The sequence below is a fragment of the Chiloscyllium punctatum genome, chromosome 37 (genome assembly GCF_047496795.1).
Source record: "Chiloscyllium punctatum isolate Juve2018m chromosome 37, sChiPun1.3, whole genome shotgun sequence".
Taxonomy (NCBI): Eukaryota; Metazoa; Chordata; class Chondrichthyes; order Orectolobiformes; family Hemiscylliidae; genus Chiloscyllium; species Chiloscyllium punctatum.
In genome coordinates, this window is record NC_092775.1 from 41,575,955 (window position 1) to 41,594,519 (window position 18,565).

The 18,565-nt window shown below is 39.6% G+C and overlaps 1 protein-coding gene across 1 annotated transcript in view; it reads right to left on the reverse strand.

Moving 5' to 3' along the window:
• Positions 1-18,565, reverse strand: part of prpf6 (PRP6 pre-mRNA processing factor 6 homolog (S. cerevisiae)) — a 51,879-nt gene that overhangs the window by 4,292 nt on the left and 29,022 nt on the right. The window contains exons 12-18 of the mRNA XM_072556656.1: positions 13,316-13,438; positions 12,306-12,427; positions 10,811-10,949; positions 8,652-8,771; positions 4,649-4,825; positions 4,280-4,413; positions 3,905-3,996 (exon numbers count right to left, since the gene is read on the reverse strand). Coding sequence (XP_072412757.1) covers positions 3,905-3,996; positions 4,280-4,413; positions 4,649-4,825; positions 8,652-8,771; positions 10,811-10,949; positions 12,306-12,427; positions 13,316-13,438 — 907 coding nt within the window. The remainder of the gene's footprint in view (positions 1-3,904; positions 3,997-4,279; positions 4,414-4,648; positions 4,826-8,651; positions 8,772-10,810; positions 10,950-12,305; positions 12,428-13,315; positions 13,439-18,565) is intronic.

The window sequence follows — 18,565 nt, forward strand, 5'->3', positions numbered from 1 at the left end:
TTTGCAAAGAAAATGTATTCATTCTTTGTGTACATGACACTCATTACGCCTTAGTTGAAAAATTTTGTACAATTGTGGGCACATTAAAGGAAAGACATGAATGCATTGGAGAAAGTACAGAAACGATTTACAAAAATGGTTCCAGGAATGAGAAACTTCAGTTATGAAGACAGACTTGAAGAAGTTGCGCTTGTTCTCCATCGACAGGAGAGGTTGCAAGGAGATTCGGTAGGCGATTTTAAAATCATGAGCAGGCTGGACAGAACAGATAATGCGAACCTATTCCAACTCATAAAAGAAAAAAAAAGTTGATTTAGTGATGTGTAAAAGTAGCAAGGGAAATGCGAGAGAAAAAAAATGTTTTCACATAGCAATTGGTTAGGGTATGGAATATACTGCCTGGAAATGTGGAATTGGCAGGTTCAATTTAAGCATTCAACAGGTTATTTTACAATTGCTTGGATAGAAAAGGTGTGAAGGGATAAAGGAGAAAAGGCAGGAATTTGGCACCAAGTAATAGAACCTATGCTGACATGAGTTGAATGGCCGCCCTCTGTGCTGTAAGTTATGTGACATCAAAGGTCCATCTCCTGTTGTATTATTCACTAGTATTCAAGCACTTGGAATGTGATTTAGGATGTCCTTGATGTTCTCAACACCGTCTAAATATGATTGATTCAGCCATTACTTCAAAACAGCAATCTTACTAAAGCAATAAATCATTTAATCCTTATTTTAAACCATGTTGATGTTAAAATACTGGACAGAATTTTTATCTTTATTTCCATTGCAAAAAAAAAATGATTGGGTTGTTTAAGGTGTGGGCGATCTGACAATTCCAACTTCGAATTCTGGATTGATCAATAAATATCAGAAAGATGTTGTGAAACTTGAAAGGGTTCAGAAAAGATTTACAAGGATATTGCCAGGATTGGAGGATTTGAGCTATAGGGAGAGGCTGAACAGGTTGGGGCTGTTTTTCCTGGAGCATTGGAGGGTATGGGGTGACCTTATAGAGGTTTACAAAATTATGAGGAGCATGGATAGGATAAATAGACAAAGTCTTTTCCCTGGGCTGGGAGTAGTCCAGAACTGGAGGGCATAGGTTTAGGGTGAGAGGGGAAAGATATAAAAGAGACCTAAGGGGCAACTTTTTCATGCAGAAGGTGATACGTTATGGAATGAGCTGCCTGAGGAAGTAGTAGAAGCTAGCACAATTGCAACATTTAATAGGCATCTGGATGGGTATATGAACAGGAAGGGTTTGGAGGGATATGGGCCGGGTGCTGGCAGGTGGGTCTAGATTGCGTTGGGAGATTTGGTTGGCATGGACAAGTTGGACCGAAGGGTCTTTTTCCTTGCTGTATGTTTCTATGACTCTATAATAATTCTTTAATTTAAGGTAACAGACAGTTCCTTGAACAGTTGTTGAACATGTTCAAGGCATAGATTTAGAAATTAAGAGAATGAAAGCACATAGTAATAAAATGATGGATCAGCTATGATTTTGTTAAGTAGATCAAGTTTGAAGGGCTAACCAGCCTCCTGCTGCAGTTATTTCTTGTGTTCACATAGATCCCATATTTCCTGAGGAGGGCACTACTACACTTTAGCTCCATGTTAGAGTAAGTTTGAACAAAGAAATCCCACAAGGGTCTATGGGTAAGCTTGAGTGCTAGATCTGCAGTGTTAAAGTATTGCTGAGTGCAAAGTTTAAATGCTGAATCACTATGACATCATTGCTGTTATGTTGTATGAGATATTGTTAAAGAGCAAATCACCTTTTTCTATTATGCATCGAATCAGAATTAAAGCATGATACAGCGCTGAAAGCTGTTTGGCCCTTCATACCTCTATTTCCTTCTTGGTACAGCCACCCTATCAAACTCATTCTTGATCTTTCCCTTGCCTTTTAATTTCTTGTTCAGATGTTTATCTTTTTAATTATTATCCAAAATACAATTACTTCAGGCAACTCAAAAGGCACAAACTACATGCTGCTAACACAAGGCACAAATTATTGTCACAAATAAAGGAAAACAATTTGTTTTAGATGGGCAAATTTGACAGGAATACCCAATGTTTTTGCTGTGCTTGCTCCACCTCCTTATTTTCAAAACTTCATCTCAAACCTTTGAAGGACAATTAACAACTGATAGCTGAAAGAATGTAAGTGAATTTATCAGCACTGCAGCTGAAAATTAATTAAAAGACAAGTTGAATGCATATTATTGGCAGGATTTGAATCCAGATCCAACACTGATAAATTGATGCTGAAAATTAATTCATCATTACACTAAAATAATCATTGAAATTACAACTTACTGTCAAAATTAGTTTTAAGTCTGAAATATAAGGCAACAACTTAAAAAAATTAAATAATCATTTATTGACAGGTTCTCTGAAGCTTCCTGAGCATCAAGTTAAATGAGAATTGGCTGACACCTCAGAAACTCCAAATGGGTTGTTAACTATAGGACGTTTTGATTGTGACAGAGATCTTGATTGATTACCATAAATACGTTGCTTCACTAGTATTCAATTACACGCAGCAAAAGTAAATCAATTTCCCAGAGGAAAAGAAAGAAAACCATTCTAAAATGCACCTAGGTGTAACCAGCCATACTACTTAATGACAAGCAAAGCGGACAAAATTACCAGACAGGGAAGCCAGCACTATCACACAAATAACAGGCTGAATTATGAACTGAATTTATTTCACGAAGAATACTTTTTAAAAAAAGTTTAATTATTCTGTTTAAAAACATGAACCTTCATGCTGCTAACATTATAAATAAACATGTCTTTACTTAAACAATGCTAGTTGACAGAATATAGAATGTTCTGACGTGAAATCTGAACTGTTGCTGATTTGTTTTGTGTTTGACTCCTTCTAGACTGGAACTGCCTTGCAACTTGCCATTGATTGTTGCGCATAAAGGTGACAGAGGTGCTCCATTCAGTGAAAGCATACCAGTCATGGCTGATTAGTTGGCAGTGCATGCAAGGTTTGAGATATGGATGAGAGGCTTGCAGGAGTGTTGAGTACATAAGGCAAGGTGGAGTAAATGAATGTTCAATGTGAGCTACAATTGAGATGGTTGATACGCAAGTAATGCGATTGTGGTCACTTGGACAATATCAGAGGCTAGTGGTGCAGTCAATAGAATATGGCATTTAAAGATGCATCTACTGACGTTCACCATTCACATGAAATCACTGCAGTACTTGCAGCAGTGTATTTGGTTCTTCTGGGCACAACTCTTGCGATTGATCTCCAGTTATTTGGTAGCACTGTTTTCTCCACAAATCTGGACTGCCTCTTGTAGATTCAGGAAATCTATCCTCCTTTCTGCCTCCTCCACCTAGGCCTCCATTGCACCATCTGAAAACTCTGGCACCCACTCTCTCCCAAGTTGTCACTTGCCCTATAATGGCTAGGATCAGGCCACCAAAGTGCACCTCATTTTAAAATCTATATATTACTTTTAAGCAGCACTGGGAAGTTACAGTTTTCGATCTCCCTCCCACAGGTGATGAACACAGCCAACCAACACTGAACTTAGCAATGACTACATGAAGCACCTGTGGAAATGAACACCAGCACAAAGTTGACATGTTACCTGTATTACACTGAACTGAATGCATTGTGATCAGTGTATCCTTTCTTGGAACTATGCAATAATTTTCTTCTGGTTTCAACAGCAATGCCAATAATTTGAGTAGCAAACTGGGATCAAGTATTGGTCTCTAATGTTTATAAATGAATGCATTAAGTACTTAAAAAAAGAAAACATACTCAAACATCAAAAAGATAACCAATTTGAATGAAGGCTGCAGTTAGTAAACGGAAGCACCAGGCACCTTGTTTGCTTTCCTTCGGAAGTACATGAAATGAACTTACCAGAATTGGAGCATTCTTGAAGAGCCTTTGCCATTAAAGTATTTGAAATATTTTTCAAACCAGCCCTGTACTCTAATCTTACAGATTCCAACCTGAGAAACAACAGAAATATTTTTCCAGAAGCAAGTTACTCAGTGTACTAAATATCAAAAATTCCAAAACTACTCTTAAGTAAATGAAACTAATGGAGCACAATACAGTTGATTGCCATGGAAATCTTTTCCGAGCTCTTAACTAGAATTTCAAAAAGTGAGCAACTTCTATAGATTTGGGGCGTCATTTTAATTTTACAAAATGGTTACACATTGCACGGGCACTTGTTAATTATAGAGCTGTATGTTGCTAATTAAAGCTTTGTACTGCTTTACTTCCTACCATAATTCCGGATTTTGTGGATTTTTCAGCCTTGCCTTTTCTAAGATAGCCCTTGCCCTTGTAAGATTACCAGCTTTCTCTTCAAGTCTGGATAGAAGCAACCACAGTGGACTGGAATGTGGACATTTCTTTAACTGTTTAGAAAAAATATACAATACAAAAAAAATTTAATGAAAATATATATAACAGCAGCATCACATTCAAACAGTAGTTATTAAAATAATTTATAATTAAAGGAGAGATGATTTATGCATCATTTCAGAATTTTAAACAAAAAAGGTAAATTGTATCCTTTTATGCAGATAAATTTTCTTTAAATGCTCAATTTATTAAGTCATTGTACATTTAATGGTTACCAAACTGACACACCCCCTGATTGTAAGATTCACGGGCTTTCTCTGTATTTTCGACTTGGTCTTCAATCTGACCCTTCATCATCCACAGTTTTGGGAAGTCTTCATAATGTTTTAGTGCTTCATCACACAACTCTCGAGCTCGAGGAATGTCTCCCAACACCCATTCCAATTTCACAGATTTCATGAATACCTACAAAAAGCAGAGAAAGATCAAGAACCATTACTTTGTCTGGAGTGGGAGAGGAAAAAAAAAATTAAATATCTGAAATATAAAATGCAGATTTCCAATTTTTCAGTGTCACTTTTTACTTTCTCACAATGAAATATACTGGAATGAGAATTTTTATGTTTTCTTACTGTTCAAGTAAATTCAGAAAATTTTAATAACTGAGCAGCAAGTTTGTGTGTCTAAAATGAGAGCTATTCATTCTCAGGTGCATCCTGTGGAAGTAAGCAAAGACCCAATGTCTTACTCGTATGATTCATCTTCATTATTTTTGACTTGGAGGTGCTGGGATTGAACTCGGGGGGGACAGAGTTAAATGTCACACAACACCAGGTTATAGTCCAACAGGTTTATTTGGAAGCACTTGCTTTTGGAGCGCTGCTCCTTCATCAGGTAGCTGTGGAGCAGGATCATATGACACAGAATTTATAGCAAAAGATTACAGTGTCATGCAACTGAAACGATATATTAACTGAACTTAGATTACTGTTAAGTCTTTCACCTTTCAGAATGGATTGCAGATTTTGGTTCATTAATATGTAAATCCCAGAACTTCTTTTAAGTCACATTCTTGAGATTTTATTAAAAAGGTGACATCTCTGCTCGAACTATGCATTAAAGGTGTGAGGTTAGAGTCAGTCTGTCTCCCAATCTTGAATCAGACTGGTTCTATTTTTAAAGTAGGAGAAAGTGAGGACTGCAGATGCTGGAGATCAGAGCTGAAAATGTGTTGCTGGAAAAGCACAGCAGGTCAGGCAGCATCCAAGGGACAGGAGAATCGACGTTTCAGGCATAAGCCCTTCTTCAGAAATGAGGAAAGTGTGTCCAGCAGGCTAAGAGAAAAGGTAGGGAGGAGGGAGTTGGGGGAGGGGCGTTGGAAATGCGATAGGTAGAAGGAGGTCAAGGTGAGGGTGATAGGCTGGAGTGGGGTGGGGGCGGAGAGGTCAGGAAGAAAATTGCAGGTTAGGAAGGCGGTGCTGAGTTCGAGTGATTTGACTGAGACAAGATGGGGGGAGGGGAAAATGAGGAAACTGGAGAAAGCTGAGTTCATCCCTTGTGGTTGGAGGGTTCCTGGGTGGAAGATGAGGCGTTCTTCCTCCAACCTTCATGTTGCTATGGTCTGGCGATGGAGGAGTCCAAGCACCTGCATGTCCTTGGTGGAGTGGGAGGGGGAGTTGAAGTGTTGAGCCACGGGGTGGTTGGGTTGGTTGGTCCGGGTGTCCCAGAGGTGTTCTCTGAAACGTTCCGCAAGTAGGCGGCCTGTCTCCCCAATAGAGGCCACATCGGGTGCAGCGGATGCAATAAATGATGTGTGTGGAGGTGCAGGTGAATTTGTAACGGATATGGAAGGATCCCTTGGGGCCTTGGAGGGAAGTAAGGGATGGGGAGGGGAGGGGGGGGGGGGGAAGAAGGGAAGGTGTGGGCGCAAGTTTTGCATTTCTTGCGGTTACAGGGAAGGTGCCAGGAGTGGAGGTTGGGTTGGTGGGGGGTGTGGACCTGACGAGCGAGTCACAGAGGGAGTGGTCTTTTTGGAACGCTGACAGGGGAGGGGAGGGAAATATATCCCTGGTGGCGGGGTCCGTTTGGAGGTGGCGGAAATGACAGCGGATGATACTCTGTATATAGAGGTTGGTGGGGTGGTAGGTGAGGACCAGTGGGGTTCTGTCCTGGTGGCGGTTGGAGGGGCGGGGCTCAAGGGCGGAGGAGCGGGAAGTGGAGGAGATGCGGTGGAGGGCAACATCGATCATGTCTGGGGGGATATTGCATCTTTGAAGAAAGAGGCCATCTTGGTTATACGGTATTGGAACTGGTCCTCCTGGGAGCAGATGCGGCGGAGACGAAGGAATTGGGAATATGGGATGGCGTTTTTACAGGGGACAGGGTGGGAGGAGGTGTAGTCTAGGTAGCTGTGGGAGTCGGTCTGTTTATAGTAAATGTCCGTGCTGATCCGGTCGCCCGAGATAGAAATGGAAAGGTCTAGGAAGGGGAGGGAGGAGTCTGAGACGGTCCAGGTAAATTTGAGGTTGGGGTGGAAGGTGTTGGTAAAGTGGAGGAACTGTTCAATCTCCTTGTGGGAACACGAGGTAGCGCCGATACAGTCATCGATGTAGCGGAGGAACAGGTGAGGGGTGGTGCCAGTGTAGCTGCTGAAGATGGACTGTCCCACATGTCCTACAAAGAGGCAGGCATAGCTGGGGCCCATGCGGGTGCCCATGGCTACTCCTTTGGTTTGGAGAAAATGGGAGGATTGGAAAGAGAAGTTGTTCGGGTTGAGGACCAGTTCAGTCAGTCGAAAGAGGATGTGAGTGGAAGGGTACTGGTTGGTACGGCGGGAAAGGAAGAAGCGGAGGGCTTTGAGTCCTTCGTGATGGACTCCGCCCCCAACCCCACTCCGGCCTATCACCCTCGCCTTGACCTCCTTCCACCGATCGCATTTGCAACGCCCCTCCCCCAAGTCCCTCCTCACTACCTTTTATCTTAGCCTGCTGGACACATTTTCCTCATTCCTGAAGAAGGGGTCATGCCCGAAACGTCGATTCCCCTGCTCCTTGGATGCTGCCTGACCTGCTGCACTTTTCCAGCAACATATTTTCAGCTCTATTTTTAAAGTAGGAATTTATAAAATGTTATATAGATTGACTACCTGTAGATTTCTGAGCAAAATAGAATGGATCTGCAAATACAAATTCACCCCATAGACCTGTGTGTATGTGTGCATGCTTGGTACAGTATGTGCGTGAGTGTGACTGTGTCGGTGAGGGTGTTGGGGGGTACCTGTGTGTATGTACACAAGACAGCGGGTGTATGCGTGGGTGTGAGTGTATGTAATCAGCAAATACAAATATGATTCTGCTCCACAGCTATCCGATGAAGGAACAGTGCTTCAAAAGCTATTATTTCCAAATAAATCTTTTGGACTATAACCAGACGTTGTGTGCTTTTAATACAATACTATCAGGGAAGGAATTCCAGGATTTTGACCCAGCGACAGTGAAGTAACAGATATATTACTAAGTCAGGACTGACAGTAGCGGCATTCTCGTGTATCTGCTGCACTCGTCCTTCTAGATCAAACTGGTTGCAGGTTTGGAAGGTGCAGTCTAAGGAACTTTGGTAAATTTCTGTAGTGCATCTTGTAGATAGTAGCAGCGGTATGTAATACGGTCACTGTTGGAGAGATTGGATGCTTGTCGATATGGTGTTAATCAAGCGGCTGCTTTGTCCTGTATAGTGTCAAGCTTCTTGAGCATTATTGAAGTTGCATACATCCAGACAAGTGGACAGTAATCCATCACACTCCTGATTTGTGCCTTGCAGATGGTTGACAGGCTTTGGGGAGTCAGGAAGTAAATTACTCGCAACAGTATTCCTTGCTTCTGACCTGTCTTTATGTGGCAAATCCAGCTGAGTTTCTGGTCAATTGTAATCCCAAGGATGTTGATAGTGGGGGATTAAATTTATTATCCTCCTAACTATTGGTAATGTAGAGACAAGAAATATTTTCAATTCATCCATAGCTTGGAAAAATACATGTTAGTCACATAATATTATTTAAAATATATAGCACAACATATTCCTTTAAAGCAACAAAGTAGATTGTGCAAAGGACATAGGTTTACTCGCTGAGCTGGAAGGTTAATTTTCAGCGAGCGAACCTACATCCAGAACCTCAACCTGTGCTACAAATCTTCTCAAAACACGGTAGGTTGTGCGATTATTACTGATGCATCCAACCAAAGGAGTACTGATTATTTTAAGTTTAAATATGAAATGCTCTGTATTTACTTACTCTTGCAGTGGGAGCACTGCTTCTAGCTTTAGCCAGCAGTCTTCGTGCTCTTTCATATTCATTGTTCTCAGACTCCAGCTTAACTGCAGCCAACCAAATTTCTTCACTGTTTGGGTTAGCCTGTTACAAAATAAAAAATACAATGAAGCCAAAATATATTTATTGAAATTAAAGAAATATATCACCAATATTTCACCTTGTTCAATCAAGCGATGTGGCTTCGCTGGCTACATCAGCCATTAATTGCCATTCCTTGTGTGTCCTGAGAAAAGTGATGAGCTGTCTTCTTGAACCACTGCAGTCCTTGCAGTGGAAGAACATTCACAATGCTGTTACGAAGGGAGTTCCAGAACTTTGATCCAATGTCAGTGAAGGAATTGACACAGTTTCAAGTCAGGACAGTATGTGACTTGGAGGGGAACTGGCAGGTGGTGGTGCTCCCCTGCACCTTATGTCCATTTTCTTCTACATTATAGGGTTCACAGATGCTTGGTGCGTCTTGTAGATGGTAGACTTTGCTACCTCTGTCACTGGTGGATGGATTGAATGTTGAAGGTGGTGAATAGTCCGCAAATCAAACAAACTGCTTTATATTGGATAGTGTTGAGCCCCAGTACTTTTGCAGCTGCATACAGACAAGTGTAGAGTATCCCATTACACTTCTAACACATCACCTTCCAAGTGTTTAGCAGGCACTGGTGAGATAGTCTGCGATTTACTTAGTGCAGAATTTCTAGCCTTTGATTTGCTCTTTTGGCCACAGTATATTTATCACTAGTCCAGATCCAGATAAATTTATGGTAATGGTAATCCATTAAGAGTAACTGAATAGGGCAGTAATTGAATGGAATGGATCTGCCCTATTTTTTAATGCGAAGGTTGTAACATGAGCAGTTTTCCATATTATTGGGTAGATGCCAGTGTTGTAACTGTGCTGGAACAGCTTGGCTCAGAACACAGCTCGTTCTGAAGCACCAGTCTTCAGTACTTGTAACAGAATATTGTCAGGGTCTATCACCTCTGCAATATTTAGGTCTTCAGCTACTTTATGATATCATTGGAGTGAAGTGAATTGATCCAATACTGAATCTGTGATGCTGGGCATCACCGAAGGGGGCCAAAATGGATCAGTCATTCATTTAAAGATGGTTGCAAATGCTCATGTGCCAGGTTCTCCTACCATTGACGGTAGGGGTATTTGCTTAAACCCCACCTCCTATTTGTTTCATTGAGTTGTGAATAGTAGGGTACAATGTGGCAGGACAGCAAGTTTAGATCTTAGCTGTTGGGGTCGTAAAGGCAGTCCATTAGTGAGCGATTGCTGATCACAAGAAAACCGGGGGAGAGATTTTGGCCAGAGCACCTGAATGCACTGTCACTTTTTGAATGTTTTATATCCTGCTGAATCACAAGGATGGACAGATGGACCCTCAGCTTTAATATCTAAGCTGGAAGATAACATCTCAGACAATGCACTGGTATGACAACTAAAATATGTGCACCTGCCTGAAATGCAGTTGTTCCTGTTTAGTTTTACTCTGAGAGAAGTGTTGTTAAGTGATCCAACCTGGCATACCACTATTTATTCTTGTTCTTCTGAATTTAAAATATATACTGAATTAGGCAATTAATAATTTTGTGTTTTAAAACTAAAACTTTAATTCAAAGGGAGTCCTAATCTGAATCAAAAAACATCTTTGTAAGTAGAACTTGATTTTTATGAATTTACATAATTTCTAATATGTTCTCAAGGGATGTCTACTATAAGAAAAGATAATTCCAATTCTCACCCTGGTAGCAGTCAGGGACTTCTGGTCTATCTTATCTTTATCTTCAAACTAAAAGTTATGACAGAGTAGTAGAGGGAAGTGAAAGGGAGAAAATAGGAAGGAAAGTATAATACAGTTTTAAAAGGTTATTAAAACCAAATTACCAAATCAACCTTTGATACAAAGTTGTCAATAAGAAAAGCAGCTGTTTGGCTCTCAAGATGCTGTCTGAGCTGCTGCAGCTCCCAGGACTTGTAGTTTTGATGCAAGTTTTATAGGATCCATAGCATTTTACTTTTTTGATCATCATTGTGAAAACAATATATCAAGAGGCAATTCAAAGCACTTTCTAAAACTCTTATCAAACAGGATAATGTTCTTCATACAGACCTGAAAAGCAAGTGCAAGAATACTTCTAGCTGCAGGCACATCTCCAGCTAACCATTTAGACTTGGCTCCCATTAGCCAAAGAACTTCCGCTTTTGGGCAGTGAGCCACAGCTCTCTGCAAAAGGGCTTCCAAAGATTCTCTGAAATAAGATAGGATCATTTCATTTAAGTATGATTAGATATTATTTTCATGGTTAATCGGGAAAATCATCCATCATTTTTAAACTAGATATTAATATAATTAATTATGGTCAGTCATTCATTACAGGTTCACATGTAATGAGGCTTACCAGAAATTGTAAAAATGGCATAAAATTATTTAAGCATCCTCAAACTACTAGACCTGAGGAAAAACACCTATACAATGTGTTCAAGAACAATGGTTACCCGATAAGCACAGTCCGCCAATTCCTGCACAACAGACCTAAACATAAGACACACCATGCCCTGAGACTTTAGCCACTTTATATACAAAGACATTTCAGAGATGACGACCAAACTACTTTGGCTCTTAGACATCATGGTGGTGCACAAACCTATCACCACACTGAAACAGCTCCTGATGAATCTAAAGAGCCCCGTATCCACAGCCAGAAGAATGAATGCCATATACAAAATAGCCTGCAAGGATTGCAACAAACATTACGTTGGACAGTTGGGCAGGAATCTAGCCACCAAAAGACATGACCAACTATCACTGGTATCCATACACACAGATGAAGAGAGACACCAGTTTGACTGGGACAATACATCCATTCTGGATCAGGCCAAACGAAAGAGATACACGGAAATTCCTGGAGGCCTGGCATTCAAACTGGAACTCCATTAACATATAGATGTGGACCCCATTTAGCCACCGCTCAGAAACAGACCAGAAATGATATCACCAACCAAAACAGACCAAGACACACAAATAACAAGCGGGACAGAACACCAATGCTTCACCAGAGGCTCACTGATGATGTTACCCAGCATGCTCAAATTTCGGAGAACAAAGCCACCAGCTCAGCAAGCAAACTTACAACCTGAGCTAAAATCTTCCCCGAAATCTCAGGCATGAAATTACGTAATCACCTCACGTTACCATGAGATCTTTCACAATAGGAAACTGCACTTTAACATTTAAATGCATGTGAAAAAAAACCTTAAGATTCTAACTTAAGGGAAGGACCATATAGTAGTAGCATGCAAACCTCCAAACTGGGTCGTTTACATTCAAGTCTCTCCCAATTTAGAACTGTTCCATAATGTCTCTGACCAGAATAATTGCAAGATATTGTCGAATTTGATGGTTTTTAAATGTAGTCATACAGACTATGATCATGATTTAAATGTGATAGCAACTTGTTTTTATATGACTAGTTATCAGATCTAGAGTATGCATAATAGAAGTTAGCCAAACAGAAAGAGGTTCTCAGATGAACACAAGACAATTATTTTCGATCACCTCTGCCAAGCACAGTTATGCCAGTGAAATAGAAATATTGTAATAGTACCTGGTGCCATAATTTTTTTCAAAGTACGCAGCTCTCAACCACACACTTTTTTTGCTTGGGAAAACCTGGAGGGCATGTGCATAAATTGCTCTTGAACATTCAAGTGCTCCATGGGAAATACACTAAATAATAAGACAGAAACAAACATGAAAAAATTAAAATGATCTTACAAATTATAAAAAGCAATAAAAAAGCACTGAACAAATTTACAAAAGTTTTGGATCCAAACTTACTAAACTGAACAAACATACAATTGCTCAGCTCCAATCACTTTTGTACAGGAATAATTTTGTCAAAAGGTAAATTATAAATGACAGTACGTTTGCTACTGAGTTTATTTCATGTATTCCAATGGAATTTTAAAGATGTCTGCCATTCATAGAGTAGCTTTCAAAATTTCAACAAGTTCCAAACAGCTACACCCGATGAAGTGCTTTTTTGAAATGCTAGAGTAATAAACAAAAATTGACATTAAACAAATTCCCAGAAACAGCAATCAGATAATGATCTTGGATCTCAAAGCCAACCTTAGAAAGCCTTTGGCCTTAGTTTTACATTGCATACAAAAATCGACACTGCAGCACTCTCTCAGCTTTGTTCTGAAGCATCAACCAAGTGACTTATCATTTATTAGCTCAAGGCTAAGTACTTTCCAGGTCTGACTGCTTTTAACAAGCTGCTTAATTATCAGGAATAGTATTTAACACTTCACAATGAACATACCCACTTCTTAGATTGGAGGGAAAGTCATTGATGAAGCAGTTGTAGATGGCTTGGCCTGGGATTCTATCCTGAAGAATTCCTAAAGGGATGTTATCAGCTGAGACGAACAACAAAATTTGTGAAAGGTATGACTCCACTCTTTGGAGAGCTTTCTTCTGATTTCCACTGACATTTGCTAAGGCCTCTGATACCATACTTGGTTAAATGCAGCCTTAATATCAAGTGGAGATACTCGAACTTGTTAAAAGTAGAGTATGGTTTTTAATAAAAACATTCTCCACACTTACACTTTCTGCATCCTCCATCCATGCATGCTTTCGATCTTCTTCTTCAACACCGATTCCAATAACTGCACGAATAATAGCCTGACAGGTGGCAACACTTCCTGCTCTATCACACTCTTCTGCATCCTGTAAAGACAACAAAACTAAGTGAGTCGCATTAAAGAATTAAAGCAAGATTTATATTATAGATAAACCAAACCAGTTATGTAGAATGAACAAACTTTAAAACTTTCAGTTGTTAATTTTTTATTCAAGTAATTAAATAGAATTTCAAACAAACAATATGGAAATTTATTTGTAGTTATTTAGGATATTATTTATGCAACAAGATCCTCAGATTAAGTCGCAGTTCACATTCACCCATAGTCATCAAGATTTCCAAGACAGATTTAAAATAAAACCTAAGTATTAGAGCGTAATTTGTCCAAAGTATACATTGTATCAGAAATTGTTTATTCATTTTAATTCTGTAGAAATTTCCAGAGTATCTTCTTGCTGCAACCTTGTGCTATACAGAAGAGAGCACAGATTAAAATATGAACAACAAATACATCCTGATGCTATGTAATAGAAACCCATCGGATTCCAGTATACTGATGAAAATGCTTTAATAATTGTAATGACTCTAAAATGAATAATGTCCAAAAGTACGATATTTCAAATCAGAATTGTTCCCCTATAAACAATCACGAATGGTTACATTAAAGTTTTGTTGTAATTGCTCATTGACCACTTACCAAACCCTTCTAGAAATGATCAGTAAATAATTGAGGAAAACAGGAGCTACAAATTCTGATCAAGAACTCAGGTAAAGGAAGTAAACAAAGGAACTACTGCAAATCTGTGTTATACATTTCTAGCTTTTCAAATTGCCGTGTTATCATTTTATCATTTACGGCATACAACCAAGACTTCTGTACAAAGTACCGCAGAATATACAACAAACAGATATTGGTCTGGATCTTGCAATAAGCAATGAAGCAAGAGTCCTCCCAATACCTCAAATGAAGCCTTTTTGAGAGACTCAACATTCTCTGTAGCATGAATTTCAATTCCATTGTTGTGCAAGTGACTGTACCATAGTTTAAGGGGAAATAGTTTAAGAATTATAAGCCAGTTAGTCTTACTTCAGTGGTGGGCACATTGTTAGAATCAATTGAGAGAGATCAGATACATTGTCACTTAAAGGCACAGACTAGTCAGGGATAGTCAGCATGGCTTTGTTCAAGGAAGGTCATGATTTACAAGTGCAGATTATGTTGTCTATATGGACTTCAGTAAGGCATTTGACAAAGTCCCACATGGGTTTTTACTTAGTGACTAGTCTGCCATGTTCCCAAGGGTAATTGTCAATGGCTACCCTTGAGAATGGAAAGCTGTTTCAAGTGGTGTTCCATAGCAATTGGTTTTGGGACCCCTGCTATTTATTTTGTAAGTGAACGATTTAGACTTGAACATTTTGCACATTTGGGAAACCCACAGATGACAGAAAAATTGGCCGTATAGTGGATAGTGTAACAGATAACTGTAAGCTCCAAAGTGATGTGAAATGGGCAAGTAAGCGACAAATGGAGTTCAACTCTGATAAGTATGAGGTAATGCATTTAGGGAGGTCAAACAGTAAAAGGGAATATATAATAAACAAGAATATACAGAGGCAGATAGATGAAGTGAAAGACCTTGGCATGCAGAGTTCCCTGAAGGTCTAGTACAGGTAGATAATGTTGTAAAGACAACATATGGTTTCCTTCATTGGCAGAGGTATAGAGTACAAAAGCAGATATCTAATGATGAAACTGTATAAGGTACTGGCAAGGCAACAATAGTAGCACTATATGCAACTGAGGAAAATAACATTCCTTACAAACAGATTAATGGTTCCGTTAAAACAATCAATAGATAACTCTCACACAAGCTCTGCTATTATCAGTTACAGCAATTTCTCAGTTACTAATTTACACATATTTCGACCAAAGCTTGTACAAAAACACAACAGTAGTGCATGTATTACAAAACAATTGTGCCAGATTATTTACAAATTTAGATGGTACAAATTATTTCATAAAAACTGACTTGCTGTCAATTCTAAGTTTGGTAACAAATTTGTTTGCCTTTGTCAATATCAAATCATAAAGTTTACAAAACAATTGCATGGTCACAACACAACTAAACATATAATTTTAAAAAACCCAATAAATACAGAAAATAAACCAATGACATGTTATGAAAATAAAAATTCTCAAAACATCCAAAGACTGTCAGAACATCTGGAGGAAGTTCGCTGGTGAGTCAGACACTAAGCAAACATTTTACCATGAAATGTGCCTTTGATTAACTGAAGCAGTGAGCCAAATCTAAAAGTATGACACTCAATCTTGCACGCAATTGCCAGGGAGCAACAAGTTTTACATTGCATTATTAATAAGCGTTTTAAAAAAATCTCACTAGCCTCAATTACAATATAGGTCCAATCTGCTTAGATCTATAAATAAAACAATTTTTTAGGTATACAAGATGTTAGATGACACTCAGAAAAGTACTAGTGCATAGGACAGTTTCTAACATACAAGCTAAAAACAAATGCCTCAGCAGGCAAGAAAAATTCGGTGAAAACATTGACTGCAGATGCTGGAAACCAGATTCTGGATTAGTGGTGCTGGAAGAGCATAGCAGTTCAGGCAGCATCCAAGTAGCTTCGAAATTGACATTTCGGGCAAAAGCCCTTCATCAGGAATAAAGGCAGTGAGCCTGAAGCGTGGAGAGATAAGCTAGAGGAGGGTGGGGGTGGGGAGAAAGTAGCATAGAGTACAATGGGTGAGTAGGGGAGGGGATGAAGGTGATAGGTCGAGGTGGAGAGGGTGGAGTGGATAGGTGGAAAAGAAGATAGGCAGGTAGGACAAGTCATGGGGACAGTTACTGAGCTGGAAGTTTAGAACTAGGGTGAGGTGGGGGAAGGGGAAATGAGGAAACTGTTGAAGTCCATCAGTCATCTTTGTGCTTCTCACTAAAATGGCACACTTCCTCTTTGGGAATCATACAGTAAAGATACCCTTCAGTCCATTAACTTTGCACTGACAAAAAAAGCTATAAAAAATCTGCACTAGTCCCACTTTCCAGCACTTTGGTCCACATTTCAAGTGCACATCCACATAATTTTTAAAGGTCATGAGCGCTCCAGTCTCAACCACCTTCCAGGCAGTACGTTCCAAACTCCCACCACCCACAACATCACAACTCCATGTCAATCCACACTCTTAACTCATCGGCCTTACCTGTAACACTCTGAACATTAAAATGGAGGTCAATTAGCCTTGCCCTACTCCCTTGAACTCAACATGGCTGAAATCCCTTTGCCTTGGTTCTTTTAACATGTCATGTCTTTATTTTATCAACTCTTCGTACCCCCCCACCCCCAACCTTGCTAGCTGGTTTAAATTCCTCCCAACAGCACAAGTAAATTCACCCATGAGGGCAGATTTCACCTTTCCAAGAAATAGTCCCAGTGATTCAGAAATCTAAAACCCTCCCTTCCTACGTCAACTCTTGAGCCATGCATTCATCTGCCTTATTTTTTTTACTCGCAAGAACATGGCACGAGGGGTAATCCGGAGCTTATAAGCGTTAAAATCCTGCTCTTTTGTCCTGCAGTCCCTAAATTCTTGATGCCTCATTCTACTGATATCATTGGTAGTAATGTATCTTGGCACCAGGGAGGCAACACACCATCCTACAATCATGGCTGTGCCATAGAAACGTCTGCCTGCTCCTCTAACCAATGTATACCCTCTTCGTATTGCTCCTGCTTTCTTCTTCCTCTCCTGTATAATCAGGCTACTTGCAGTGCCAGAGCCTGTCTCTTTCTGCAGTCCTTATCAGCTTCCAAAATGGAAAACCAATTTGTGACCCAGACCCAAGATTACCTGCCTGATTCTCTTCAACTGCCTGGCTTTCACCCATTCCTCTCTTTCCTCCTGTACCTTGAACTGCAATGTGACCACCCCTCTAAACATGCAATCCATGTAACTTTCAGGGTTGTAGATGTGCCACAATATTTCCAGCCACTACTCCATCTCCAAAACACAAAGCTCAAGCTTTTGAAGTTGGGAGCACTTCAGAAAGGTCATCTAGGACACTGGTAGGATCTATTACTTCCCCCTATGTGACAGGTCACACATTCCCCCTGGTCGACCTTACCCGAAATGACAAACTGAAACTTAACTGCTAACTTTTAAAATTACTTAGATACTCCCTTTTACTCAACTTTGATCTTATTCGCTACCTTTTGCTTATCCCTGGTGCTTCTCTTTTAATCTCACAATAATATCCCAGCTCTTGGGCCTTTGTATGCTCCTTTCAACATTGATCTGTGAAAGTAGTTAAGAAAACAAGACAGCAAAAAAAAACAAAAAGACCTCCAACCCAACTTCATCCAACTCCCACACTTTCTAAACCGCCACCCTCCACCCACTGCTGATTGCACCCTGTTTAGATCATGTGGTTCTAAATAGCTAACTAAAACGATTGAGTGTAATTTGGTTACTATATTGGTCTACTATCAAACATCTTGGACGATACAAGGCACTATAAAATTTTTTACTTCCTTTCTTTGAAGAATTTGTTTATAACAAAACAAATACTTTTAATCGCATATTCTCCACAATATCTGCCCAATCCTATTGCAAACAGAAAGCATTTCTGTCAGCTAGAAGCATCCAAAAAATTAAAACTTAAATCAAGGTGGTAAGGGTATAGTGACTGAAGGATTTCAGAGGTACAGTTAAAACATATATTTATCACTTTATATATAGAATATATATTCAAGCCTCCAGTCAATAAAAAGAGCAAAATTACACTTAGAAAAATACATTTACATTGAGGTGGGTTTGGGGATTTTCCAGTGTTGTTGGAAAGTCAAGATCACCAATTCAGTTGCAGTTTATGGTGTGCCGTGCAAAGGGACGGTGTTCCTTGAGTTATAATAACCAAGTGTTTGTAATTTGTAAGAATAAAGGGAGAATTGTTATGATTCTTTCTTCGAACCCAAAATTGAATATTTTCATGGGTATTGTAAAAACTAATGTAATGCAAGCATATTTTGGTAAAAGGTCAATCAGATTCTGGGAGTTTCAATATACACTGGATTTTGAAAGAAAGTAAATAGGAAAGATCTCAAATATTTTAAAAAACATGAAATCTGCTGACGCCCTTTGCTTCCCTTTCTGAGAAAAGGTTTTGCAGTTACTCAAGTTACCT